General features: G+C 35.7%; 1 protein-coding gene across 2 annotated transcripts; it reads right to left on the reverse strand.

The window, feature by feature from the left end:
• Window positions 1-8,072: 8,072 nt before the first annotated feature.
• Window positions 8,073-23,575, reverse strand: LOC113049236 (DENN domain-containing protein 2D-like). Of its 2 annotated transcripts, XM_026211401.1 has the most exons (16): window positions 23,309-23,575; window positions 19,344-19,400; window positions 19,127-19,204; window positions 18,915-18,989; window positions 16,773-16,868; window positions 15,706-15,878; window positions 14,513-14,625; window positions 14,350-14,419; window positions 14,092-14,169; window positions 13,005-13,145; window positions 10,933-11,081; window positions 10,672-10,843; window positions 10,527-10,577; window positions 10,339-10,420; window positions 8,966-9,214; window positions 8,073-8,613 (listed from the first exon to the last, which is right to left on the reverse strand). In XM_026211401.1, the coding sequence occupies exons 2-16, from the start codon at window positions 19,390-19,392 to the stop codon at window positions 8,549-8,551; spliced, it is 1,641 nt and encodes a 546-aa protein (XP_026067186.1). In that variant the 5' UTR covers window positions 19,393-19,400; window positions 23,309-23,575; the 3' UTR covers window positions 8,073-8,548. The 2 variants fall into 2 exon arrangements, with proteins under 2 accessions (XP_026067186.1, XP_026067187.1); XM_026211402.1 differs by lacking the exons at window positions 18,915-18,989; window positions 19,127-19,204; window positions 19,344-19,400; window positions 23,309-23,575 and adding an exon at window positions 17,417-17,632.
• Window positions 23,576-24,134: the final 559 nt, after the last annotated feature.

The following is a 24,134-nucleotide window of genomic DNA, read 5'->3' on the forward strand; positions in this document are numbered from 1 at the left end:
ATGCTGATGATACTCAGCTATATATCTCAACGAGACCAGATGAAACTTCTAAATTATCTAAGCTAACAGAGGGTGTTAAAAATGTAAAAGATTTGATGACAAATAATTTTCTCCAATTAAAATTGGATAAGACAGAGATTAATTATTGGACCAAAAAACACTACACAGAATCTTGTAGATTACAATCTACAACTAGACGGATGTACTGTTGCTTCCTCTACAGTCAGAAATCTGGGTGTTATATTAGACAGCAACTTGTCTTTTGAAAATCATATTTCCTGTGTTACAAAAACTGAATTCTTCCATCTTAGAAACATTGCCAAGCTACGAAACATGTTATCTGTTTCTGATGCAGAAAAGCTAGTTCATGCATTTATGATCTCTAGACTGGACTATTGTAACACACTTCTAGGTGGTTGTCCTGTATCTTCAATAAACAGGCTACAGGTAGTCCAAAATGCAGCAGTTAGAGTCCTTACCAAGTCAAGAAAATATGATTATATTACCCCAATTTTACGGTCTCTGCCCTGGCTACCTATTAAGTTCCATATCAGTTAAAAAATATCATTACTTACCTATAAGGCCCTAAATGGTTTAGCTCCTGCATACCTAACTAGCCTTCTACCACGTTACAATCCATTACGCTCCCTAAGGTCTCAAAATGCTGGACTTTTGGGAGTTCCTAGGATAGCAAAGTCCACTAAAGGAGGTAGAGCTTTTTCACATTTGGCTCCCAAACTCTGGAATAGCCTTCCTGATAATGTTCGGGGTTCAGACACACTCTCTCTGTTTAAATCTAGATTAAACAGATTTAAATCTGATCAAATGTGCATTTTATTCTTTAGCTTGAGCTAAACTAATTAATTTTACTTTGTTGGATCAGCAGCTATGGTAATGATCTCTCTATATGTTTCTATGTTTTGCCACGGGATTTACACAAGCTCCAGTCTGGATCCAGAACACCTGAGAAGGGATGATGCTGACCCCTCAGAGGACTCCAGATGATGCTAACCCTGAATCAACGAACAGAACGAATGAATATTGCTACAACTGTGACTGCATCATATAATTATTATTAATTATTAATAATATTAATAATGTTCATCGTCTGGCTGACTACGTCTTGTATTAATTTTTCTGAAAAATCCTGTTATACGTGCACAAACTGACAGTCACCACTACTACTAAATATAAGCTACTACTAAATATTGTAGAAACATAATTTTCTGTAAAGTTACTTTGTAACGATTTGTATTGTAAAAAGCACTATACAAATAAACTTGAATTGAATTGATGGAGATTTGTGGGATGCACATCCAGGGCCTAAAGTGTGCCAAGAAAACATCCCCCACACCATTTCACCACCACCAGCAGCCTGCACAGTGGTAACAAGGCATGATGGATCCATGTTCTCCTTCTGTTTACGCCAATTTCTGACTCTACCATCTGAATGTCTCGACAGAAATCGAGACTCATCAAACCAGGCAACATTTTTCCAGTCTTCAACTGTCCAATTTTGGTGAGCTCATGCAAATTGAAGCCTCTTTTTCCTATTTGTAGTGGAGATGAGTGGTACCCGGTGGGGTCTTCTGCTGTTGTAGCCCATCCGCCTCAAGGTTGTGCGTGTTGTGGCTTCACAAATGCTTTGCTGCATACCTCGGTTGTAACGAGTGATTATTTCAGTCTAAGTTGCTCTTCTATCAGCTTGAATTAGTCGGCCCATTCTCCTCTGACCTCTAGCATCAACAAGGAATTTTCGCCCGCAGGACTGCCGCATACTAGCAGTTTTTCACACCATTCTTTGTAAACCCTAGAAATAGTTGTGCGTGAAAATCCAAGTAACTGAGCAGATTGTGAAATACTCAGACCGGCCCGTCTGGCACCAACAACCATGCCACGCTCAAAATTGCTTAAATCACCTTTATTTCCCATTCTGACATTCAGTTTGGAGTTCAGGAGATTGTCTTGACCAGGACCACACCCCTAAATGCGTTGAAGCAACTGCCATGTGCAGTGGTGGACAGTAACGGAGTAGCTTTACTCTACTTAAGTACATTTTTCAAGTATCTGTACTTTACTGAAGTAGTTTTATTTTGAGTAACTTTTACTTTTACTTCACTACATTCCAAAACATAAGATCGTACTTTTAACTTCACTACATTTCATAAAACATATCGTTACTCCCTATAATATATCACGTGCTCCGACACGCAGAAGCGGTGTCTAATTCATCATGAACGAACTGAGTCTTTTCAAAATAAACCTTTAAATCGGATCGCGAATCGCACCAAACGATTCGTTTACGAATTAGAATGATCCGATTGCAGCTGTTCTGGAGTCGACCACTCACTGATTCAAATGAACCCTTTAGTGTGAGTCTACAGAAGTAAGAACCGTGAAATATTGTGAGCGCGTGCGTCTGATGTTGCTAAAAGTAAGTTATTAATGTCGGAATTTAGGATTAATTATTGTAACTGAAAATCATATTTTTTATTATTTATGTTATATATTTTATTTTGATAATTTAGAATTATTACTGAAATACAACCTTTTTTTGTTTCAAACAGTTCATTGAACAATAATAAATGATAATATAATAATTAGCAAAGATGATTCATTTAGCGCTGTAAACGCGCGTGTGAGGGGCGGAGACGCGCCGCGGAGCGTCAGACGCGCTTGAGGAACAAACACAGCAGAGCAGTAGGAAACTTCACTCCTCTCTCTTTTACTATATCGATTTATTTTTAGATACGTGATCTGAGTCTTTCATAGAGTTGTAGAGTTAGAGTTATTAGAGAAATATAATTATTTTTTACATTCTTTGGTCGAAGTTTTCAGATCGGCAATTCGGAGCCTGTTCGCGACTCTGTTGTTTCAGATCGGCACTTCGGAGCATGTTCGCGACTCGGTTGATTCAGATCGGGACTTCGGAGCCTGTTCGCGACTCGGTTGATTCAGATCGGGACTTCACAGCCTGTTCGCGACTCGGTTGGTTCAGATCGGGACTTCTGGACTTCGGAGCATTTTCGCGACTCCGTTGATTCAGATCGGCACTTCGGAGCATGTTCGCGACTCGGTTGATTCAGATCAGGACTTCGGAGCCTGTTCGCGACTCGGTTGATTCAGATCGGCACTTCGGAGCATGTTCCCGACTCGGTTGATTCAGATCGGCACTTCGGAGCCTGTTCGCGACTCGGTTGATTCAGATCAGGACTTCGGAGCCTGTTCGCGACTCGGTTGATTCAGATCGGCACTTCGGAGCATGTTCGCGACTCCGTTGATTCAGATCGGCACTTCGGAGCCTGTTGGCGACTCGGTTGATTAAGATTGGGACTTCGGAGCATGTTCGCGACTCGGTTGATTCAGATCGGCACTTCGGAGCATGTTCGCGACTCCGTTGATTCAGATCGGCACTTCGGAGCCTGTTGGCGACTCGGTTGATTCAGATTGGGACTTCGGAGCATGTTTGAGATTTTTTTTTTAATTCAGATCTCGAAGCAGGAAGTGTTTGTCAAACAGTTAATTGGTGATAAATGAATATTTGAACTTGAGGCTTTTTTTTTTTTAGACGAGTAACGTTAGACAGACATGAATGTTTATTCAGAACGATACTGAAAATAAGTAAATATTGTAGCTGATGCTAAATGTCTAGCAGGCTTGCTGGTGCTAACTTGAGGTAATTTTTATAAATAATGTCCAAATATTTTTATTCAACCACCTATATATATATAGATATATAGATATAGATAGATAGATAGATAGATAGATAGATAGATAGATAGATAGATTACATCTGGGGAGAAAAGAAAGGATGTGATGTTCAGAACATGGTAACTACAGTAATTATCAAAGAGGGGAAGAGATGCACCCCGTTTGGCCAGGGGTGTTTTTACACCGCAGACAAGGTTTGAGAAGGAAAAAAATCATTAAGAAAATATAATTATATTTTCCTTAAGATGTTCTTCCTAACTTCAGACCAGACCTGATAATTTAGAATTATAACTGAAATACAACCTTTTTTTTGTTTCAAACAGTTCATTGAACAATAATAAATGAAGTACCTGAAGCTGACAATGAAGTAAATGTATAATAATTAGCAAAGATGATTCATTTAGCGCTGTAAACGCGCGTGTGAGGGGCGGAGACGCGCCGCGGAGCGTCAGACGCGCTTGAGGAACAAAAACAGCAGAGCGGTAGGAAACTTCACTCCTCTCTCTTTTACTATATCGATTTATTTTTAGATACGTGATCTGAGTCTTTCATAGAGTTGTAGAGTTAGAGTTATTAGAGAAATATAATTATTTTTTACATTCTTTGGTCGAAGTTTTCAGATCGGCAATTCGGAGCCTGTTCGCGACTCTGTTGTTTCAGATCGGCACTTCGGAGCATGTTCGCGACTCGGTTGATTCAGATCGGGACTTCGGAGCCTGTTCGCGACTCGGTTGATTCAGATCGGGACTTCACAGCCTGTTCGCGACTCGGTTGATTCAGATCGGGACTTCTGGACTTCGGAGCATTTTCGCGACTCCGTTGATTCAGATCGGCACTTCGGAGCATGTTCGCGACTCGGTTGGTTCAGATCGGGACTTCTGGACTTCGGAGCATTTTCGCGACTCCGTTGATTAAGATTGGGACTTCGGAGCATGTTCGCGACTCGGTTGATTCAGATCGGCACTTCGGAGCATGTTCGCGACTCCGTTGATTCAGATCGGCACTTCGGAGCCTGTTGGCGACTCGGTTGATTCAGATTGGGACTTCGGAGCATGTTTGAGATTTTTTTTTAATTCAGATCTCGAAGCAGGAAGTGTTTGTCAAACAGTTAATTGGTGATAAATGAATATTTGAACTTGAGGCTTTTTTTTTTTAGACGAGTAACGTTAGACAGACATGAATGTTTATTCAGAACGATACTGAAAATAAGTAAATATTGTAGCTGATGCTAAATGTCTAGCAGGCTTGCTGGTGCTAACTTGAGGTAATTTTTATAAATAATGTCCAAATATTTTTATTCAACCACCTATATATATATAGATATATAGATATAGATAGATAGATAGATAGATAGATAGATAGATAGATTACATCTGGGGAGAAAAGAAAGGATGTGATGTTCAGAACATGGTAACTACAGTAATTATCAAAGAGGGGAAGAGATGCACCCCGTTTGGCCAGGGGTGTTTTTACACCGCAGACAAGGTTTGAGAAGGAAAAAAATCATTAAGAAAATGTAATTATATTTTCCTTAAGATGTTCTTCCTAACTTCAGACCTTATTATCTTGTCATATATAACTGTGGTGTTCTGTAAAACCACAAACTTTAAAATACTTTTTTCTTACTGGTGAAGATCAGATTATCATCTCTGTTTTCTCTCAGGTACATCACAGTGTAAGCTTCACAGTGAACATTACTCTCGTAAGCGTAGTCCATATCAACAACAAAAATATATCTTGACTCCATATAGTGGTTATTTTGGAAAAAATCCCAGGTATTTTGAGCAGTAGGATTATAAAAAAAAAAAAAAAAAAAAAAAAAATGTGCTAATATAAAATTAAATTAGCCTATATAAAATTGCAAACATCTATCTTTCAGTACTTTTTTACTTAAGTACATACAAAATTGAGTACTTTTGTACTTTCACTTGAGTAAAATTGAAAAAGGAGTACTTTTACTGGAGTAATATTTTATTATTCGTATCTGTAGTTTTACTCAAGTACTTGATTTGTGTACTTCGTCCAACACTGGCCATGTGATTGGTTGATTAGATAATTGCATTAATGAGAACTTGAACAGGTGTTCCTAATAATCCTTTAGGTGAGTGTATTTCATAAGTCAATTTTATTTACATAGCATTTATATGTATAATTGTTTACAGAAATTCATAAAGTTTGTTTGTAATTTAATAATGTACTTACCGTAATATGTATTTATAAAAAAAGTGACGTGACATGCAGCCAAGTATGGTGAGCCATACTGAGAATTCGTGCTCTGCATTTAACCCATCCGAAGTGCAAACACACCCGGAGCAATGGGCAGCCATTTATGCTGTGGCGACCGGGGAGCAGTTGGGGGTTCAATGCCTTGCTCAAGGCCACCTAAGTCGTGGTATTGAGGGTGGAGAGAGTACTGTACATGACCTCCCCCTACCCACAATTCCTGCCGGCCGGAACTTATAGTATACCTTATACCTTATAGTATAGATAGTTGGAAAAAGATATAGCCCTGTGAGGAAATGATACATTTTAAACACATTTTCAAATGAGAGCCACTTTGCATACAGCTGATACTTTTTTCTTTTAAAGAAGAATGTTTGAAGAACAAATAATGTTGAAGATAGAGATGTATCTTGTTTTGTTCTATCAAAACAATTGCCTAAACCTTTCTGAGTGCCAGAAATATTATCTTCCCAAATTCAACATGCCCTCAAGATTTGCTTAAGATATTTCAATATCCTTTTATATCTAATTTACAAATTTTTATTTTGGTATATTCAGTTTTAAGGCTCTGCAGGGTTCGGTTCCTCATTTATGGAGATCTCAAAAGTGACTCCATGAGCAAATTGACCTGGTTGAATTTGACCTGTTTTAAAATGGTCAAAGACCAAATTTGGTTTTGTGTTTATCTAATCATCAATGTTGACACTGCAAAAATGTAAATAAGAATAGCAACCCAGGGTTTAGGAATGTACAGTACACTGTGACATGTCAGGTCATGAATAACCAGGATTTATACTTACTATTTATGTTTGCCTTTTGTCAGAAAAATACATCTACAAAATCAAACATTTTAGCCAGGTAAGTTTCTGAAATTTGTTCCTGTAGCTAGAGCATGGTGCTAGAAACAAAAGGTTGTGGATTCAATTCCTATCAAACATACTGAAAAATGTATGCTCTAAATTCTTTGATGCTAAATGTTTAAATGTAATAATTCAAAAAAATATATAGCCTATGTTTAATAATGTATTTTAAACTGTAGCTAATTTTACAACACTACAGTCTACTTATGATGAAGTGTGTGTGGTAGGGGGGAGTGAGGATATAATACTTATTATATATACTTATATAGTTATAAAACTTTACTTTCAGAAAATCTTAAGCTTGAACGTTTGAAATGTTGCCTCAAACATATTTGACATTTATATCATGATTGGGTTAGATATACAGTAAATTAACTAGAATAAATTAACTATAAATTTCTTAGAATGTATAAAAGCAGATGTTACAGTCATCACGTCCAAGCTTTACAACAGTGGGGAATGATAAATGTTTAAGTAAATAAAAAAATTAAGATTTTGGCTGCCTGATGAGACCAAAAGCAGCATTCACAGACACACACACACACACACACACACACACATATATATATATATCCTGTAACTCAATTGGTAGAGCATTGCGTTATCAAGCGCATTGTTGGGGGTTTGATTCCCCGGGAACACATGATAGGTAAAAATTGATAGCCTGAATAAGTAAGTCCCTTTGGATAAAAGCATCCGCTAAATGCATACATTTAATTTAATTTTATATATATATATATATATATATATATATATATATATATATATATATATATATATATATATATATATATATACACATACATACACACCTTTATGTATGTATATATAACAAACAGGGTTAGGCATCATGTGTGTGTGATATAAACAAGCTCAGGCTTTGATTTCAGCCTCTGAGTCGAGTTTACAGCTGCTGATCACAGGTCTCCTGATAGGCATCGTCAGCACTGTAGGGATGTGCGTTGTGGCTAACTTCCAGGTGACACCCACGGTTTCATTCTCTGATCTGAGTGTCAGTTCTCTCAAACTGTCAGTGTAATGCTTTTTTATATTCTTCCAGAAAACTGACATGATATCCATCCACCTTTTGGGATCGGGGCTGATCTTTGCTCCTGGGACGTTGTATATCCTGGTCCAGACTGGCATGTTGTATCATATGCAGCCACGTTTCCCGTCAGGGATATATATATATATATATATATTTATATATATACTGTAGTTTCACTGCATTTGTGAATGTGAATGTATGAAAAAAAGTCAGTGTAATATAATGAAATATTTCATGGAAATACACTGGTTTAATATAGCAAAATTTGATTCGAAGGAAAAATACATACAGTAGGTTAATTAATGTAGGCAAGTTTGGTTTAATATATTTGTGAAATGTGGAGATGAAGTGTTTTTTTTAAATATTTTTTATTTTTTATTCACTATTTTGTTTTCATTGAAAAAAATATGTTTTTCAATTCTGCACGTATTCACTGGCTCAGTTTCTGTCACATTGAACCTTCAGGTCAAGCTCAAACAAGCTTTTCATGCATTAAATACAGCAGCTTATCACAGCAGTTATCCACAACACCCAACACAACACAAATGACAAACAGCTTTTAAAGTATGACTAACACATGACAACATAAATAAAAAATGATCTGACATTTAATTCTATCTACATTCCTTATAATTATTTACTACTGACTGACTGATTTATTTCACACAACTTCATTTACAACCAGCTACCTTGGTGAATACTTCCACTAGTTTTTCTTGGCTTTCTCCTTCATCCTTTTCTGGTATTCAACAATCTTTCTGTCAAAGAGCCCTGAAAAAATGGAAAAAACTTAATTTATATTTCTATTCAAGATCATTTTTATATTGGTAGCATCCTCTTCTTAAGCAAAATACAAGTCATTAAGATGACACTATTAAAGGTACCTCAAAATGTGAAGATTTTATGTGAAGATTTTAAGTTCACTTAAATTAAACACAATAAAATAAAATAAAAATCACTATTAGTCATGCTTGCCTTCATTCATAGTACTCAGTACAAATATGGCATAATAATATTTATAATATATATCTTGATATTGTTTCAACATTAATTTAGAGATTCAGTGTGAAAATATTTTAAAAATAATACATTTTAATGTTAGGTCAAAGTGTTTGTGTCTCACCTGTGCCGTCCTGAGAGGCGGGTCTCTGTTCCATTTCCTGAATGAAGAGGTCGAACATCTGTGTCTGTACAAATGTTTTCACAAACCGTCGTGTGCTCTTGGATTCTATTGCTTTACAGAAATTTGTTCGCTTGAACTCGCCCTGCTGGTCTTTGCCATTCCGCACGATATACTTAGCGAAGTGGCCGACAGTATTGATAAAAAATGGTAAGAAAGCTTCTGGGACCACCCGGTTCAACTCCTCCAGACCTGAAGTGATGACAAATGATATAAATATAGGTTATTAGTTTTAAATACTTGGTCAAAATAATTGTGTAAGTGAATGTAGGAATGATTGAGATTTTTACGTTTACGCGATTGTTTTGAGAGAAGTTTATATCGTTTCTAGGGTGCGATTGTGATTGTTTACATAGCAACGTCATGGCATCTTGCAGTTGTGAATATAAAAACATAAACGAAAACAGTTTAAAATGTATTTAACACAAGTAATATTAGCTGTTAAATACACATTATATGTCCGGAAATGTCTCGAATGACAGATGTGCTGTGTTTCATTAACAGTCGCAACGCAGCATTTGCTGTGTTGCCATGTCCACTTAGAATACTTTTTTGGGCTTACTTTTCATAATATCTCTTGTTAATATTACCAGTTGTGGACTGCACTTTTGAGCTTATTTACAAAAACACAGCAGCATATTTAGGCTAATTTAGTCTTATTTGCTGTGGCTAGTGCCAAGTAGCTTATTATTGTGCTATTTTGTTAGAATCAGGTGATGGGTTCTCTAGCAAAATATGGCAACCATCAATGATGATTGGTTCGTTGCAAGGAAGGGTGGGGGTATACCTTATTACGGGTTTGTTCAAATACTTAAAGATGCTGTAAGTAGGATTGACGCCCAGTTTTTGAACTAGGTATTGCAGTCCAAATTAAAAATATTGGAGATAGTTTTTTTTTACCTGGCCCCACCTCCTCAGACTCTACGCACACACTGGTTGCCAGATTTACGACACAAACAGAAACGAGGGCACTTGATTCTGAATTAAATGAAATACAATGTGTTTTCTACCAACTAGCAACCCGGGGTTCCAAAATACAATTGGGTAAACTGGCAAAGGGCAGGCTTTACAAACCAAAACAGAGACCGACATTCCGACCCAAAACGCAAATTTTCAAAGGAGAATAGCTTTCAGATAAACAACTTAACTTAGCATGTTTCTTAAATATCTACAAACATATAATGGTATTTTTATTCATTAGTAGTGTCAAAAACTTACATACAGCACCTTTTACCTTTAACACTACTTATGAGCAATGAGGAAACTGATAAATCAAAAACCAACTACTCTAAATATGAAAAAAAAATGCTTTTTACTTGATTTCTCATTTTTGGCACTGAGGGCCTGCTTGATTTCTTCTTTGAGTTTGTGAGGTAATATTGTGTCCTCATCTCCCATCTGTTTGGAGAAACATTTCAACCACAGTCACCCACACTATTTCCATCAGTCACTTTTCAAGGCAACAAATTAAAGGATGCTCTCTATGATGTAAATGAGAACTTACACACTTGATAAATGTCTCCTTCCTGCCTTCTGACAAGTCAACAACAAGCAGCTGGGGGAGTAGATGAATTTAGATGTCAGCTTGTAGCGTTTGAAAAGTAAACTGCTTGCGATATTTTAACAGTGTCACGAGTCTGGTCTCTCACCTCGCTCTGGTCAGTGGCCTGATCCGCAAGACTTTTCTGAACACCCAGCAGGTACGGTGTGGGGGCCATGACGACGTCGATAAGGATCTCAGGAACGATGGAGATTAGTGTGTGCTGCCAGATGAATGGATACAGGAGAACAGCCACTGCGTGGATCACCTGAGACAACGTCCTGCAGAGATGGCATGGGTTTGATCAGGATTGGTTGTACATAAATAAATCAAAGCAAAACCTAAATCTTGTGGATGTGTGTTTGGTCACCCAAGCTCGTCAGCGATGAAGATGATCCTCCGCTCGAGTACAGTAGCAGCAAACACCTGGAGCACCTCCTCATCTGTCAGGCATTTGAACAATGTGCGGAAATCTACGTGCTCCAGCCAGGAGTCTGTTGGACGAGTCAAACTGATGATCTACAGAGAGATAAACCGGATGCTCTATTATAGGTACAGGGGATAACTATGAGGGGGGGGGGGGTGTCACTTATTTGTCCATAAACTATTTTCCTTTTTGACACTGTAAAGCTGCTTTGACACAACCAGTGAAAGGTCCATGCACTTGACCCAGGGTAGGTATCCAGTGCTGGATGAAGGTTTCCTGAGTCTTCTGTCTTTTCAGCGTGAAAAGTTATTAAATTTAGGTTAAATTAAAATCTAACTCAATTTTATTATCTTATTTTGACTTCATTTCAATATGACCTTGAACTTAGATTTTCATACAAATTGGTTGCATGACCATTTCTAATGATTATTCTGACATTTGATTATTCTGTTTATTCTTTCATATTATTGTTCTCGTTCATCTGGGTGCTCATGTCGCATCAAATTCTCAAAGATGAATCTAAAAGTAAGATGCATACCTGTCTTTTAGAAAAATAAATAATATAGAGAGTGTGGACACACTCCATACTATGGGCTCATCTGGCTACAGAAGCCCCTACACTTTTGCTGCAATCCTTTAATTACAACGCCAAACATCCCCCAAATGGAGGCATGCACATACAGTTATCAGTTCCTTCTCATCAGTTATCAGTTCCTTACCCATCCTCCCTCCACTCGGTTCACTCAGAATGGTGCTGTTATGATGCAAGTAATATTTACAGTCATGTTTGGTATCATTTGAATAGTCCCATGGCGAGTGGTACAATGGTCTCAATCTTACAAAAGTAGACTAAAAGATGGTACAGTTCCTAAGAGTTAAGGTATTTTTGCTTACTGTAATGGGAGTGCCCTTTTCCAGGGTCTTCAATGTAAATTACCTTCTGTTCCCATTGAGGTGTAAAACCTGGCTTAATGCGAATTCTATGTGAGCGAGGCGTTTCCTGCATCTCCACTCTGTGGGGTGTCTCGAAGATGCTTGTGTATGTTTGTATACTCTGTTTCTAAGGAGATTAAAGTATCTGAGTTTCTTTCATCCTTACATCCGTATTGTATAAAGCGCTATACAAATAAAGGCAACTTGACTTGACTCAGGGAGGAAATTTCTTTCTCATTGAATCATTGCTAAAAAAAAAAAAAAATTTAGTCGCTATATTTTCCATACAGTTATATAAATTGGTTTGTTCTTTAGTTTTCTTAGTTGTATTTAGTTTTCATGTTTGATGTTTTCAGCCTAATTGTAATTCTCTTTTTTTGTCATATAGTTATAAAGCCATATAGTCAGTTCTGATAAATTAAGTATTAAGAATTGTTTCTTTAGTAATTTGTTGCTAACTTCCGTTTCGCAACTTGAAATTGAGTACCCTCAATTATAGAGAAAGATAGACAGATAGACAGACAGATAGATATATATATATGGTTTTATAATAATGTGAGATATGTGCAGATCACTTGATTTGAATGTTACTTAGAAAATGTGCAGAAGGAGAATTTCAGGCAGAATTCAGTCAAGTTGGTACAAAGCCTGAGGACATACCTGCAAGAAACAGCTCATCTCTGACCCTTTTCCCCTGAGCTATTACTTCACTCACTTTAATTTCCTGCTGTTCTGCCAAAGCTGGGGAGGTGTGTGTTTGTGAATAACGTGCCTCTGCCTGTCTGTTCGCTTGTTTGGAATTAGAGATGTATTACTTTACACCTCCTTTAATGTAATTGTAATTGACTCTAGTTTAACATTTCTGTGGAAAATACATGTAAAACCAGCTTTTATTCTCTTCCACAATTCCACAGCCTCTTCCTCTTTTTTGTGTTCAATAGAAAATGACAGACTAACACCAGTTTTTTGTTTTTTGGTGTTGGTTAGAAATGGAAAGTGTAGCAGCTGCTGACTTGAGCAACACTTATGTCATTAGGATAACCACAATTGTTAGTGTGTGTCATTGCTTCACTAGTTCTTACCTCAGTGCCTCTTTCTGGAATAAAACTTTTGATATTAACAGTGTGTCCAGGAGCAGGAAACGGAGACTCCCTCAGGCTCTGCATAAATGGGTAAATCATCGCCATAGAGTATTTTCTGCGCTGTTCCACCTCATCAAAGATCTAAAACAGCGATGCAGGAAACGGGCAGAATTAGAAAAAAAAAAAAAAAAAAGGTTGGTGTGCAAACACCCACATTTTTTTAATGTCAATTTCTTTAAGATCACATAAGCTTTAGTCATACAACATTCGTCATTGATGTTTTCCTGAATGAACAAACTAATTTCCAGTCATTCACCTAAAAAAGTACCTGAACAAAGTTCAGCTCAAACAAACAAAACATACTCCAGTAACTGTAGCGCTATGTTCAGACAGTAAACAGACAGCTCAACAAGAGAGCACACATTACACATCCCATTTCAGACTAGTAAATGACTTTAGATTATCAAAGCCAATAAATTCCTAATTTAAGCTGCGGTAGGTAACTTTTGATGCTCTGGCAGTTAATAAGCAGAACTGCTTGCGTCTTGCGGAAGAACATTGTAGCCGGAACTACTTCTCTCTGTTTATGTCTATAAAGAATCACAGCGGTACTGGGTTACTCCGCTGCGGTACCCCCGAAGCAATCTAAAATAGTCCGAATATAAACACTTATTATAGGTGCACCCTAGTGATTCAGGACAAGCTAAAAACACGGTTTGGAAAATGGATTCATGGTGTACTCGCTTATTATATACATTTTTCTACATTTTGAACACAAAGTTACGGACCGCAGCTCTGATTGGTTGTTTCTTAACGGGAGCGCTGCATTTCTGCAAATCGCAATAGGACCACTGGGAGGAGCCAGAGGAGCTTGATTTTTTCACAGATTATCTGTCTCATATTCTACTGTCAGGACATAATGACAGGTTTAACAAATATGTAAAAAATATATTTTACAAAAGTTACCCACTGCAGCTTTAATACAAAGTCAAGAAAAACAAAAGGCAAATCTCTCAAATACAGATAAAAACAATAAAGCACAAAACAGGAAGTTACAGATGACTGTGCAGTAGATTAGGATATTTACCTTGGAAAAGAGTCCAAAACAGGCTAAATTACTGATGATACAGTAGGCTTCAGGTAGACGAGCTCCATTCCCATCAGGCTAATTAAAAAAAGAGCAACGACAAGAGAAGCTATTTTTAGAAACACTTTCAAAAAGTGATGCTTACCCTGTTGCTATGTTGCCAGCGTGTTTTTGTTAGCGGGTAGCTTTGTAAGTTTCACACTTAAGGTAAAGTCTAAATAACAGGAAGCATCACTGATGATATCAGTCAACATTTACCAAAAGCCTCCTACAGTATCCATTCTTCCTCGTTCCATCAACATCTGTAAGCACGAAAGAGAATGTTTCACTGTGAAATAGAGAAAAAGAGAGGGACGATGAAAAATTCAGTTTCTGCCTCCATACAGCATGCTGGGAGAAATGATGCATGTGGTGACAGTACCTGGAATATTCTGTTAAGGGCGCCCAGTTTACACCCTCTGGGAAGCAAAAGAGTGTGAGCGCCTTTAACGTCTTCTCTTCCTCCTCCTTCTGAATTCGCACCATTCCATCCTTCTGTACTCAACAGACACAGAAAAAGACAATTGAAGAGCAAGACTACATTAATAAGCATCAGGGACAGAACATGCAAATGGAATTTATCATTCATGGAGATCTCATTCATATCAGAATGACAACGAATGAGCTATATATAAAAAATTTTTTCACACATTTCCTTGATCGTGTCATTAAAGTAAAAATAAATAAATGTGTGTGTGTGAGACCCTGGAGCACAAAACCAGTCTTAAGTTGCTGGGGTATATTTTTAGCAATAAAATTATTGATTTTTCTTTTATGCCAAAAATCATTAGGATATTAAATAAAGATCATGTTCCATGAAGATATTTTGTAAATTTCCTACCATAAATATATCAAAACTAAATTTTTGATTAGTAATATGAATTGCTAAGAATTAATTTGGACAACTTTAAAGGAGTACTTTCTCAGTATTTAGATTTTTGTTGCACCCTCAGATTCCAGATTTTCAAATATGGTCAGATCCTAATAAATCATACATCAATGGAAAGCTTATTTAAACCTATTTTAGATTATGTATAAATCTCGATTTAAGACTGGTTTTGTGGTCCAGGGTCACACACACACACACACACACACACAAACATATATAATCTGTATGTACATAAATAAATAATACTATTACAAATAATAATACTATTACTAATAATAATTATTATTCATCAATTATTCACTATAATTCACTTCAAAAGGCCTATATTAAACAAAAAAATACTACATATAATTAATAAAATAAATATTTCTAGATTAATTAACCCATCAGTTAAGTCATATTAAAAAGTATACACTTATCCTTAAAAATTAATAAAAAGTTCTTCAACAACTGAAGACACAAAAGCACTTTTAATGAAACCATAATAGTGTGAATTTTGATGTAGAAAACTGTAACATTCCTCATTTGCTTGTTACTCTTGATTTCAACCTTTACTAATTCAATAAATGTAAAATGTATCGAATTGTTATTGAATGGCAATAACGCCACAAGTGCTGCGAAAGTACTACATATTTCCTGAATGCTACATGTGCCTGCATGCAGAGCACACGGTCTGTCTGCATCACCTTGGGGAACTGATAGATGATCTGTGGCTCGTATATCCCATCTTTGGTCTTCTTAGGTCGAACCACCACCAGATATTCAAAGAAAAACCCACTAGCATATCGCTGCTCCTTTTCCTTTTCTTCTATAGGGGAAAGCTCTGTGCTTGCAGGTAGATCTTGTTCCATACCAGTTCCTACAAAACACAAACACACACACGTTAGCTTCCATGATGTTTACCTCTTTTTAAAAACAAATTCTCTGGAACCAAACTGTTTTCATGTCATTTCATGGACAGACTACCAAACCAACTGTTTATAAATGTTTGATTTCAAAACCATCCAAAAATGTTGCTCTTCCGAAAAAAGCACTTGAGATGATGATCCAACAGTGAATGCTGCTCCACAAACAAGTACAAACAAATTGGAATTGAGAAAGACGGTGCACTTCTGTAAATTTCCGTAACATCTCCTTTTGAGCATGCTTTTTGGCTGCCTCCCCCAAAACACAGCAAACAAAGCCGACAGGAATACCAAAGGAGTCCATTAAGTCACAAAGTCTTGTTCTAGCTTGATTTGCCTTACCATGGAAACCCTCAGGGTGCATTTCTCTAAAGGACAGAACAATAACTGTTGCTTGTAACTGAAAAGACGAGAAGTGCACTAAAGAACAGATGCAAATTGTGTGCTTTGACTGACTTTGTGAACCTCCTTGTGACTTCATTAATGAATTTTAAATGAACAACATATTACAAGCAATTGAAAAGCACATAATCAAAACTCCAGTTCGAAAGATAAATTAGCCTATTTTAGGCATTAGCCCTAATTACACTATGAGACCAGAGAATCATGCAGAAATGTTTTGACAAGGTTAACTAACCTACTTTTATATGCAATATATAGCCAATGGCCACAGCAAAAGATAACAATGTTTTACATAGTCAAGTTTTCTGTGCATTCAACAGAGATGCTTTTTTATTACTTAAAACATTCAAACAAACACAGTGTATGATTCAGCTGAATTTTTAAGTAGCTGAAGTAGCTAGATATGTTTGTAAAAAATTATGAAGCAATACTTAAACATTTCTCACTTTCTTTGCTGATTTTCCCCCGGAAGGATGAAAATAAGGTACTGAACCTCTTCATGGCTCCCATGTCTTGTTGATCTTCACCTGGAAGAAAGACACCTGAGCAATAAAATGCACAAAACAGTACAATTAATCAACTGCGAACACAGAGAATTGCTCTAGAAAGCTCAGAAATGTCACCAGAAATGCCTTGATCACCAACTCATGGCTGGATATTCACTTCCTCAGCCAAAGAGGTTAGCTTTGACCATTGACATGTTCATTTTAATTCCAACAAATGTGATTTATTCTTTTCCCACGTGATTATGTTCCTCACCAGAAACCACAAAGACTCTTGCTAAACCTGCTTTGTCATTTAAATAGCTTACCATGTGCCAGACAGTTAACTGAAAAGAATCATTATATTTCTAATATTGTGAAAGAAACTATTCAACAAGTCAAACGGCATGATAAATCTAACTAACAAAACAAAAAGTTCTAGATAGACAGACAGACAGGCAGATAGAAGTCTTGCACAACACATTAAAGTAAAATAAATTATAACATTCTATTCTGTCAGATCAATTAAATAAGAAAATAAATATTTAAACAATTATTATTTTTATTTACACTGTACATAAACAATGAAACAGCGTGGTTGAACTTACTCAGATGTTTACGCGAGTTTGCCTTCGTTCCTCTTTTTTTGACGTTAGAGAGAGTAATTGTGCTCATGCTCGAATCTCTTTGCGTAAAGTTGGTCAGTTAAAGTAATTTGTTTGTCGTGATCTAACGGCAGTCTTTCCCATATGCGTGCAAGATCACTGTATTAACGAGAATGCGCGCTGCCAACATGTGTGCGCCCTGCAGATGTCAGTCTTGCGAAAAGACTCGCGAATCAATGATTCAATGAGTCGAACCAAACTGTTCGTGAATCATTTCACTGTTAGAGAGAGTCAAACAGCATGAAATACAGTGATAAATAGCATTATATACACATACCCTGTTTTACTTCAAAGGGAAATCAGCGAAAACAGGATGTGGGCGTCTTTGTAAATCATTTGAGAACTCAAAACAATCCGTGAAGCATTTTAACTGATTTATTGAAATGAACTGTCCAAACGAATCGAATCGGTGAAAGGCAGATCGGAAGACACTTCCTACTTATGTTCAAACCATGTGAACTGTTAAACCACAAAACTACCTTATGAAAACTACTAGTGAATTCAGCTAGTCCAGAATTCATTTGAACTGCAGGTACTTTACATGACACTGGTGTGACATATAATGACACAATTAGACACTGTGTACTTTGCATTGCATGTCCGCGTTTCTGTTTGTTTTTTGGATGCCTTTTTGACCAGGTGACTCTTGTAAAAGAGATTTTAATCAAAGTCCCTTTTGACTGGTTAAATAAAAGTTGCTAACTTAAGACTTGTCAACAGTACCCTTACCAAAAAGTAGTATACTTCAAATTTATTTTATTAAGTATACTTAAGTAAAGTTCAAGTATATTTTTAAGTATACTTTATGTAGCAAGTATACAAATATCAGTGTTCTAGTAGTATAATTGTAAGTGTACTGTTTCTATACTCTTTGCGGCTAAATTGGCCCACTTTCTAGTATATAAAAGTAGGCTATACTTTTTAAGTATAACAGTAGTAAACTTTTAGTACACAACTAGTTTACCTCTATGTTTGTAGTTTGTACTGCAATTATACTAAAAGTGAACTTATAGGTATACTGATAGTTTACTAATTAAATACGTTGTATACTTTGAAGTATAGTCTCAGTAAACTACTTGTTTATTAGATTTATACTGCAAGTATACTCATAAGTTTTCTGTAAGTGAACTTTACATCATACTTTAAGTATACTATATGTCCCTATTTCGGTTTTAATTTTTATATATTTTGTTTTATGTATATCTGAACATACAAAACATCCAAAGAAAGAATAGGGTATCTGCTTGTAAACAAAAACATTTTATTCTAGCTCCATGCATTCTTTTTTAAACACTTTAATGTGGGTAAGTTTCATAAAAAAATTAAAGAAATAACATTTTGAACAAAAAGCTGAAAATAGACTATGAATTGGATTCAGAATGATAATCAAAACATAGATTTAGCTTGGCTGTAATTGATTGGGTCATTGATTGAGTCTTACCTTTGTTGGTCTCAATTTCTCCATCTGAGAAAGCTCTTCTCTTATCTATGTCCTCTTCATGTTCTTGAAATCTTTCTGTAGGCCAAGATAGAGACAACTGAACCTTATGCTAGTGACTAGAAGTGTTAATACGTCTGTAGGCTTCTCTCTTGCAGCTTATTTACAAAGCAGAGCAAATTTGGATGGCTAGGTGTGTAAACTGATTAACTCACGTTCACGTCGATCACTTCTAAATGAAGAAAATAATCTTCTTCTGAAATAATTTTCCCCGTCATCCGGTGACGATCTAGCTGTGGTAGTCATAGAGACAAATGAAAAGATCAGGAAATATTTCAAGAATGCAAATATGTTGAGATTTGAAACACCCTTTACTGCTTTAATTATATATATATTCAAATTACAATTCAATTTAATTAATAAACTACTTACTCTTTGAACGCATAGAGGAGAACGTCCAGGTTCTCCTGGGTGATGTCATTGTGTCACCTACCAAAATACATGCATACATTTAGTCACAAGTCACAAGTTTCTTCCATATCTTTTATGTCAGTCACAATCTAAGAGATATTAATTGCGATGTAACTAATAATGTATCAGAGAGAACCCTGACTTCAGTAAAAGTTCCGTCATTGTGAGAAACTTCCATGATTTTTTCCCAAAGACCAAGGTCGTAGTCCTTTGGGTCCTTAAGTAAATATTAACTTACAGACTCTTTGTCATTAATGGCAAGTCTTGACAATACCTTTACTGAAGGTGTGCAGAGATCACAGACATGAGACATGAGTTTTTATGAAAAAGCCTAGCTTCAAGTCCATATGAATCAGTAGTAGAGAAGCAAGCTTAACTAAATGAAATTATGTGAACATTTTAACTGTTTTTGCTTAGATAGCTACTGCAACTCTTAAGGCCACACCACCACAGGAAGTGTCAGAATTGTGATGGTTTTATGGGTTGGATTCAAATATAGCATCATATCAGGTTAGCAATCATATCTGAGCCTTACTATCTTTAACATTCTACATACAATGCCATAAAGCCACATGCAGAAAAACAGTCTGCATAAAACCATAGTTTTATAAAAATTCTAGTAATTTTAATAAAAAAATTAAAAACTTAAAATATAAAAATATAGAATATAGAATATAAAATATAGAAAACTTGTTAAATAGTTAACTGTCAGTGAAATCCTTACATTTAAACAGAAAACTAAGTTTACTGTTATACTGTAAAAATAATTGCATTATTTACATTAAAATATGAATACTTGAAAATAACTACTGTTTAAATGTTTGAGGTTAGTATGCAACAAAGACAGATTAAATTGATCAAAATTGACGTTAAAGACATCTATAATGTTACAAAATATTTTAATTTAATATAAATGCAGTTCTTTTGAACTTTAAAATTAAATGATTATGGAAATTTCTATTAAAATAAATAGTTTCCACAGATAATATTAAGCAGCAAATTCTGAGCAGCAAAAAAATCTGAGCACCAAATCAGAAGGATTTCTGAAGATCATGTGACACTGAAGACTGGAGTAATGATGCTGAAAATTCAGCTCTGACATTACAGGAATAAATGATATTTAAAAATATACTAGAATAGAAAACAGCTAAATGTTAAATAGTAATATTTCACAATATTACTGTATTTTTTAATTAAATAAATGCAGCTTTGATTAGCATAAGAGCCTTCTTTCAAAAACATCAAAGAATCTTTCCAACCCCAAATACTCTAATGGATTATGATATTTAATAATTTACCATAAAATATTGTTCATATTTTTGACTACATTCACAAAGATACCAGAAACGTTGTCATTGTATTATTATTATTTATTTTTATAATTTAATAGAAATTAAATGTTGTGGTCAATATTAATAAATAGTTCATTTTGCTGTGTATCAAGTTGTACTCTCCTGGCAAAGCTCATGTTTATTCCCAGTCTCTTAAAAAAGAATCTCCATCCTCTCCCATACATTTATTGGCATGTTTTTGTGAAAGACGTGGTCGTTAATATTCTCGGGGTCTTTTTATAGCTGGCTGTATTCCCCACAGGATGACCTCAGGTCAGCTGTAGATCTTCCTGTTGCCCCAGTGACTCCGTCTCAGCAGTTATGTGGGAATATTTTGAGGATGCACTGTTGTTGTTTCAAACGAATATAGATCTGGGCCTTAAAGAGCTCATTTATGTTATTTCAGATCCAGACAGTGGCATAGCTTCTGTTTGGTGCCTTACTTTCAATGTAGATTAGAAATTGGATGAACTGTGGCTCAGATATGAATAGATAGACAGAGGCTGTGTCAGCTGCTGGGAAAAGGAGAACACCCTCTTCCTAGGCTCCTCCTTCAAACATCAATCAATCGTTAACATCCATTCATTCACCCACTCATTTTCTCACTCTCTCTTTCATTATTCCAAATTAAAGGCCATTCCTCATGTGATGAATGTGGTGGGACAGTAGCTGACAACTTTTTGCACTAAACAGCTGTTTTAAATAGCTCCTCAACATTGATCTCATACTAGCCTACTTGTATTCCTTCTTGTACAGTTGTTTGTTTCTTATCAAAATAAAATTCAGATTGCACGGCATCAGCGAGGGAGAATACAGTGACAAGATCTGACCTCTGAATATTCACTCTAATCTCTTGTGTCAAAATTTTGACTCAAAACAGCTCAGAGGAGTGCAATTATTTATTTATTTATTTAAAGAAGACTTAGCAAAAAGATGAGCATGTCTCATACAACAAAAACACAGTCTGACCCTAATAAGACATTTATTGGAATGACATATTCACCTTATGCTACTGCTCTTTCAGGATTAGTTTGAACTTTTATCAGTTAAAGGAATTGTTCACCCCAAATTTCATGGTAATTTTGACTTAAATTTTTTGGCGTAAATCGTGCATAAGTAAAAAAAAAAAAAAAAAAAACAACGGTACTGGAACGATTTAGGTCCCACAAAATTATTGCTGACTGACACTGAGCTTTTAAACTACAGGTAAATGCATACAGATCTGTATTCAGCACAGAACTATGAAACGAGAACAACTGAATTTGAAGATGAGACCTGTTCTAGAGTGAGTGTGGAGTATAGTGGTTGACGTCAGTCAGCATTAAAGCATCAACATGTGTGTGTGTGTGTGTGTGTGGTGCACAACCATACTGGGTCATTATGTTATGACAGTTTCTCCTTTCTATACTGCAGGACTGTTGTTCAACGCGGCAGGGACTAAAGCAGGTCAAATGCGCTGTGTTTTATGAAGTTGTGTGTAAAGATCCTGCTTGTAACAGGACATAAATCTTGTATTTCACTTTTTTTTTTTTTTTGGCATGAGGCATAAAATGGTAAATACTTTTACAGTAAGCTGTCTTATCTTTCATGTCTAGAAGAATGATTGAAATGAGCTTAGTTATGTTTAGATCACTTCCCTGAACACTAAAGACACAGAGGAGCAGTTTGCCCTGAACTCTAGAGGGCAATATTGCACCTTATGACTCAAGCGAATATGTATTTCTCATTTTCCATTATTTTTTAAACTACAGGTAAATTAAATTATTTTGACTATTGTCAGGCAACAAGATTTGATATATGAACGAGCTAGTAGGGATATTGATAGAAAATGTCTTCTGAGATCATGCGTGTTATATAAATCATTTTCTCTGTCCACAGTGAACTACAGTGAAACCAAGTTTTATTTAATAAGGAAGTCATTGAATTTGCGCTGTTCTCAGAACAGGAAATTCAAAAAAGCCAAATGAGGGACATCAATATGTTAAATATAATTTTTTATTTAAAAAAAAAAAAACATTGCATTTTTATTTTTTTTATATTTATTTTTTATCGAATATATATATATATATATATATATATATATAGAGAGAGAGAGAGAGAGAGAGAGAGAGACCTCTTTTTAATGAAACTCAATACACTAAAGTCTTTCAACAGAATGTCTCTCCATGAATGCAGAAACTTGTAAAATAAGCAATTAATTTTGCATATGAGATTTTTGTGCAAATTAAAACTTACTCAGATTGAAACAGCATATATATATATATATACATATATATATATATATATATATATATATTCTTATAGAAAAATGCTCAATGACATGTTACCATGAAAGTGTTTATGTAAATGTAAACGTTTCCTGCTTCTACATTTGTTGCCATTTCAAATGTTTTGAATTTACTGTGCACCTGTTCTTACAATTGTGCATGTTTCCTGTTCATCAGTTTTAAACACAACTTGTTAACTTACAGTAGTTTTCATGCTGTGTACTGACAGCTAACAGGTGTTTCTACAGAATGAAAGCGAGCATTATGGCCATCAAAGGACATCACACTCGTGGCTTGTAGAACAGAAACAACATTCAAAGTGACTTACCACAGTGCAAACTCTCTCTCGTGTCTCGATTTGTAGCTTGAGAAGGTTGGAATCTTCAGTTTGATTAAATATTTACCACATCACTTCAGCACGTTAGCAGTCCACAACAGTTGTTTAATGCTGGTTTACTTGCTGAACCAGTTTCTTCTATTTACTTTCTCTTCACACACCTGGGACTTGTCATCCCCTCACTACATGTGATTTTTTGTACTCTCTTAGTTACTGTACAACTGTCTTGTGTGTGTGTGTGTGTGTGTGTGTACGAGTCTTGAATCACTTTGTCGCTTCTGCTTTCATTTAGAGGAAGTGTTCATAAAACAAGAACCGAAGCGAACTGTCATACAGTAGTGAGGGGATTTCCTTATTTCAAACTCTAGTGCTTTTCAGGCCTTTCTTTTACAGGTGTATCTGCAGAAATAAATGAATTTGTACCACACAAAGGTTGTTTATTGAAAGGATAAAAAATATTGCCATCATTGAAAGGTTATTTTAACAATTTGTGGTTTTAATTCCAATTTTAAAATAAGCATATCTTTGTAAGCATCCAAACTGGTACACAAAGTTTTTATGTGATATTTTGTTATCATGTGTAGCTAATTAAATGTATCCATCCACACCCATTTAATGGTTTTTTTTTCCAATAATATTTAAAAGTGAAGATTTACACTTTCATTATTAATTCTCCCTAGGTTTCTTCCTGTAAGATGCCGTAATTATTCTAATCTTGGCAGACCTGCTTCCATTATTGTAATAAAATACTGTGAATGCCTAAGAATAGCTATTGGTGAGTGCACTAGTTTTATTAATACTTTAGCATGTTGCATTT

The sequence above is a fragment of the Carassius auratus genome, chromosome 30 (assembly GCF_003368295.1).
Source record: "Carassius auratus strain Wakin chromosome 30, ASM336829v1, whole genome shotgun sequence".
In the NCBI taxonomy this organism is placed as follows: Eukaryota; Metazoa; Chordata; class Actinopteri; order Cypriniformes; family Cyprinidae; genus Carassius; species Carassius auratus.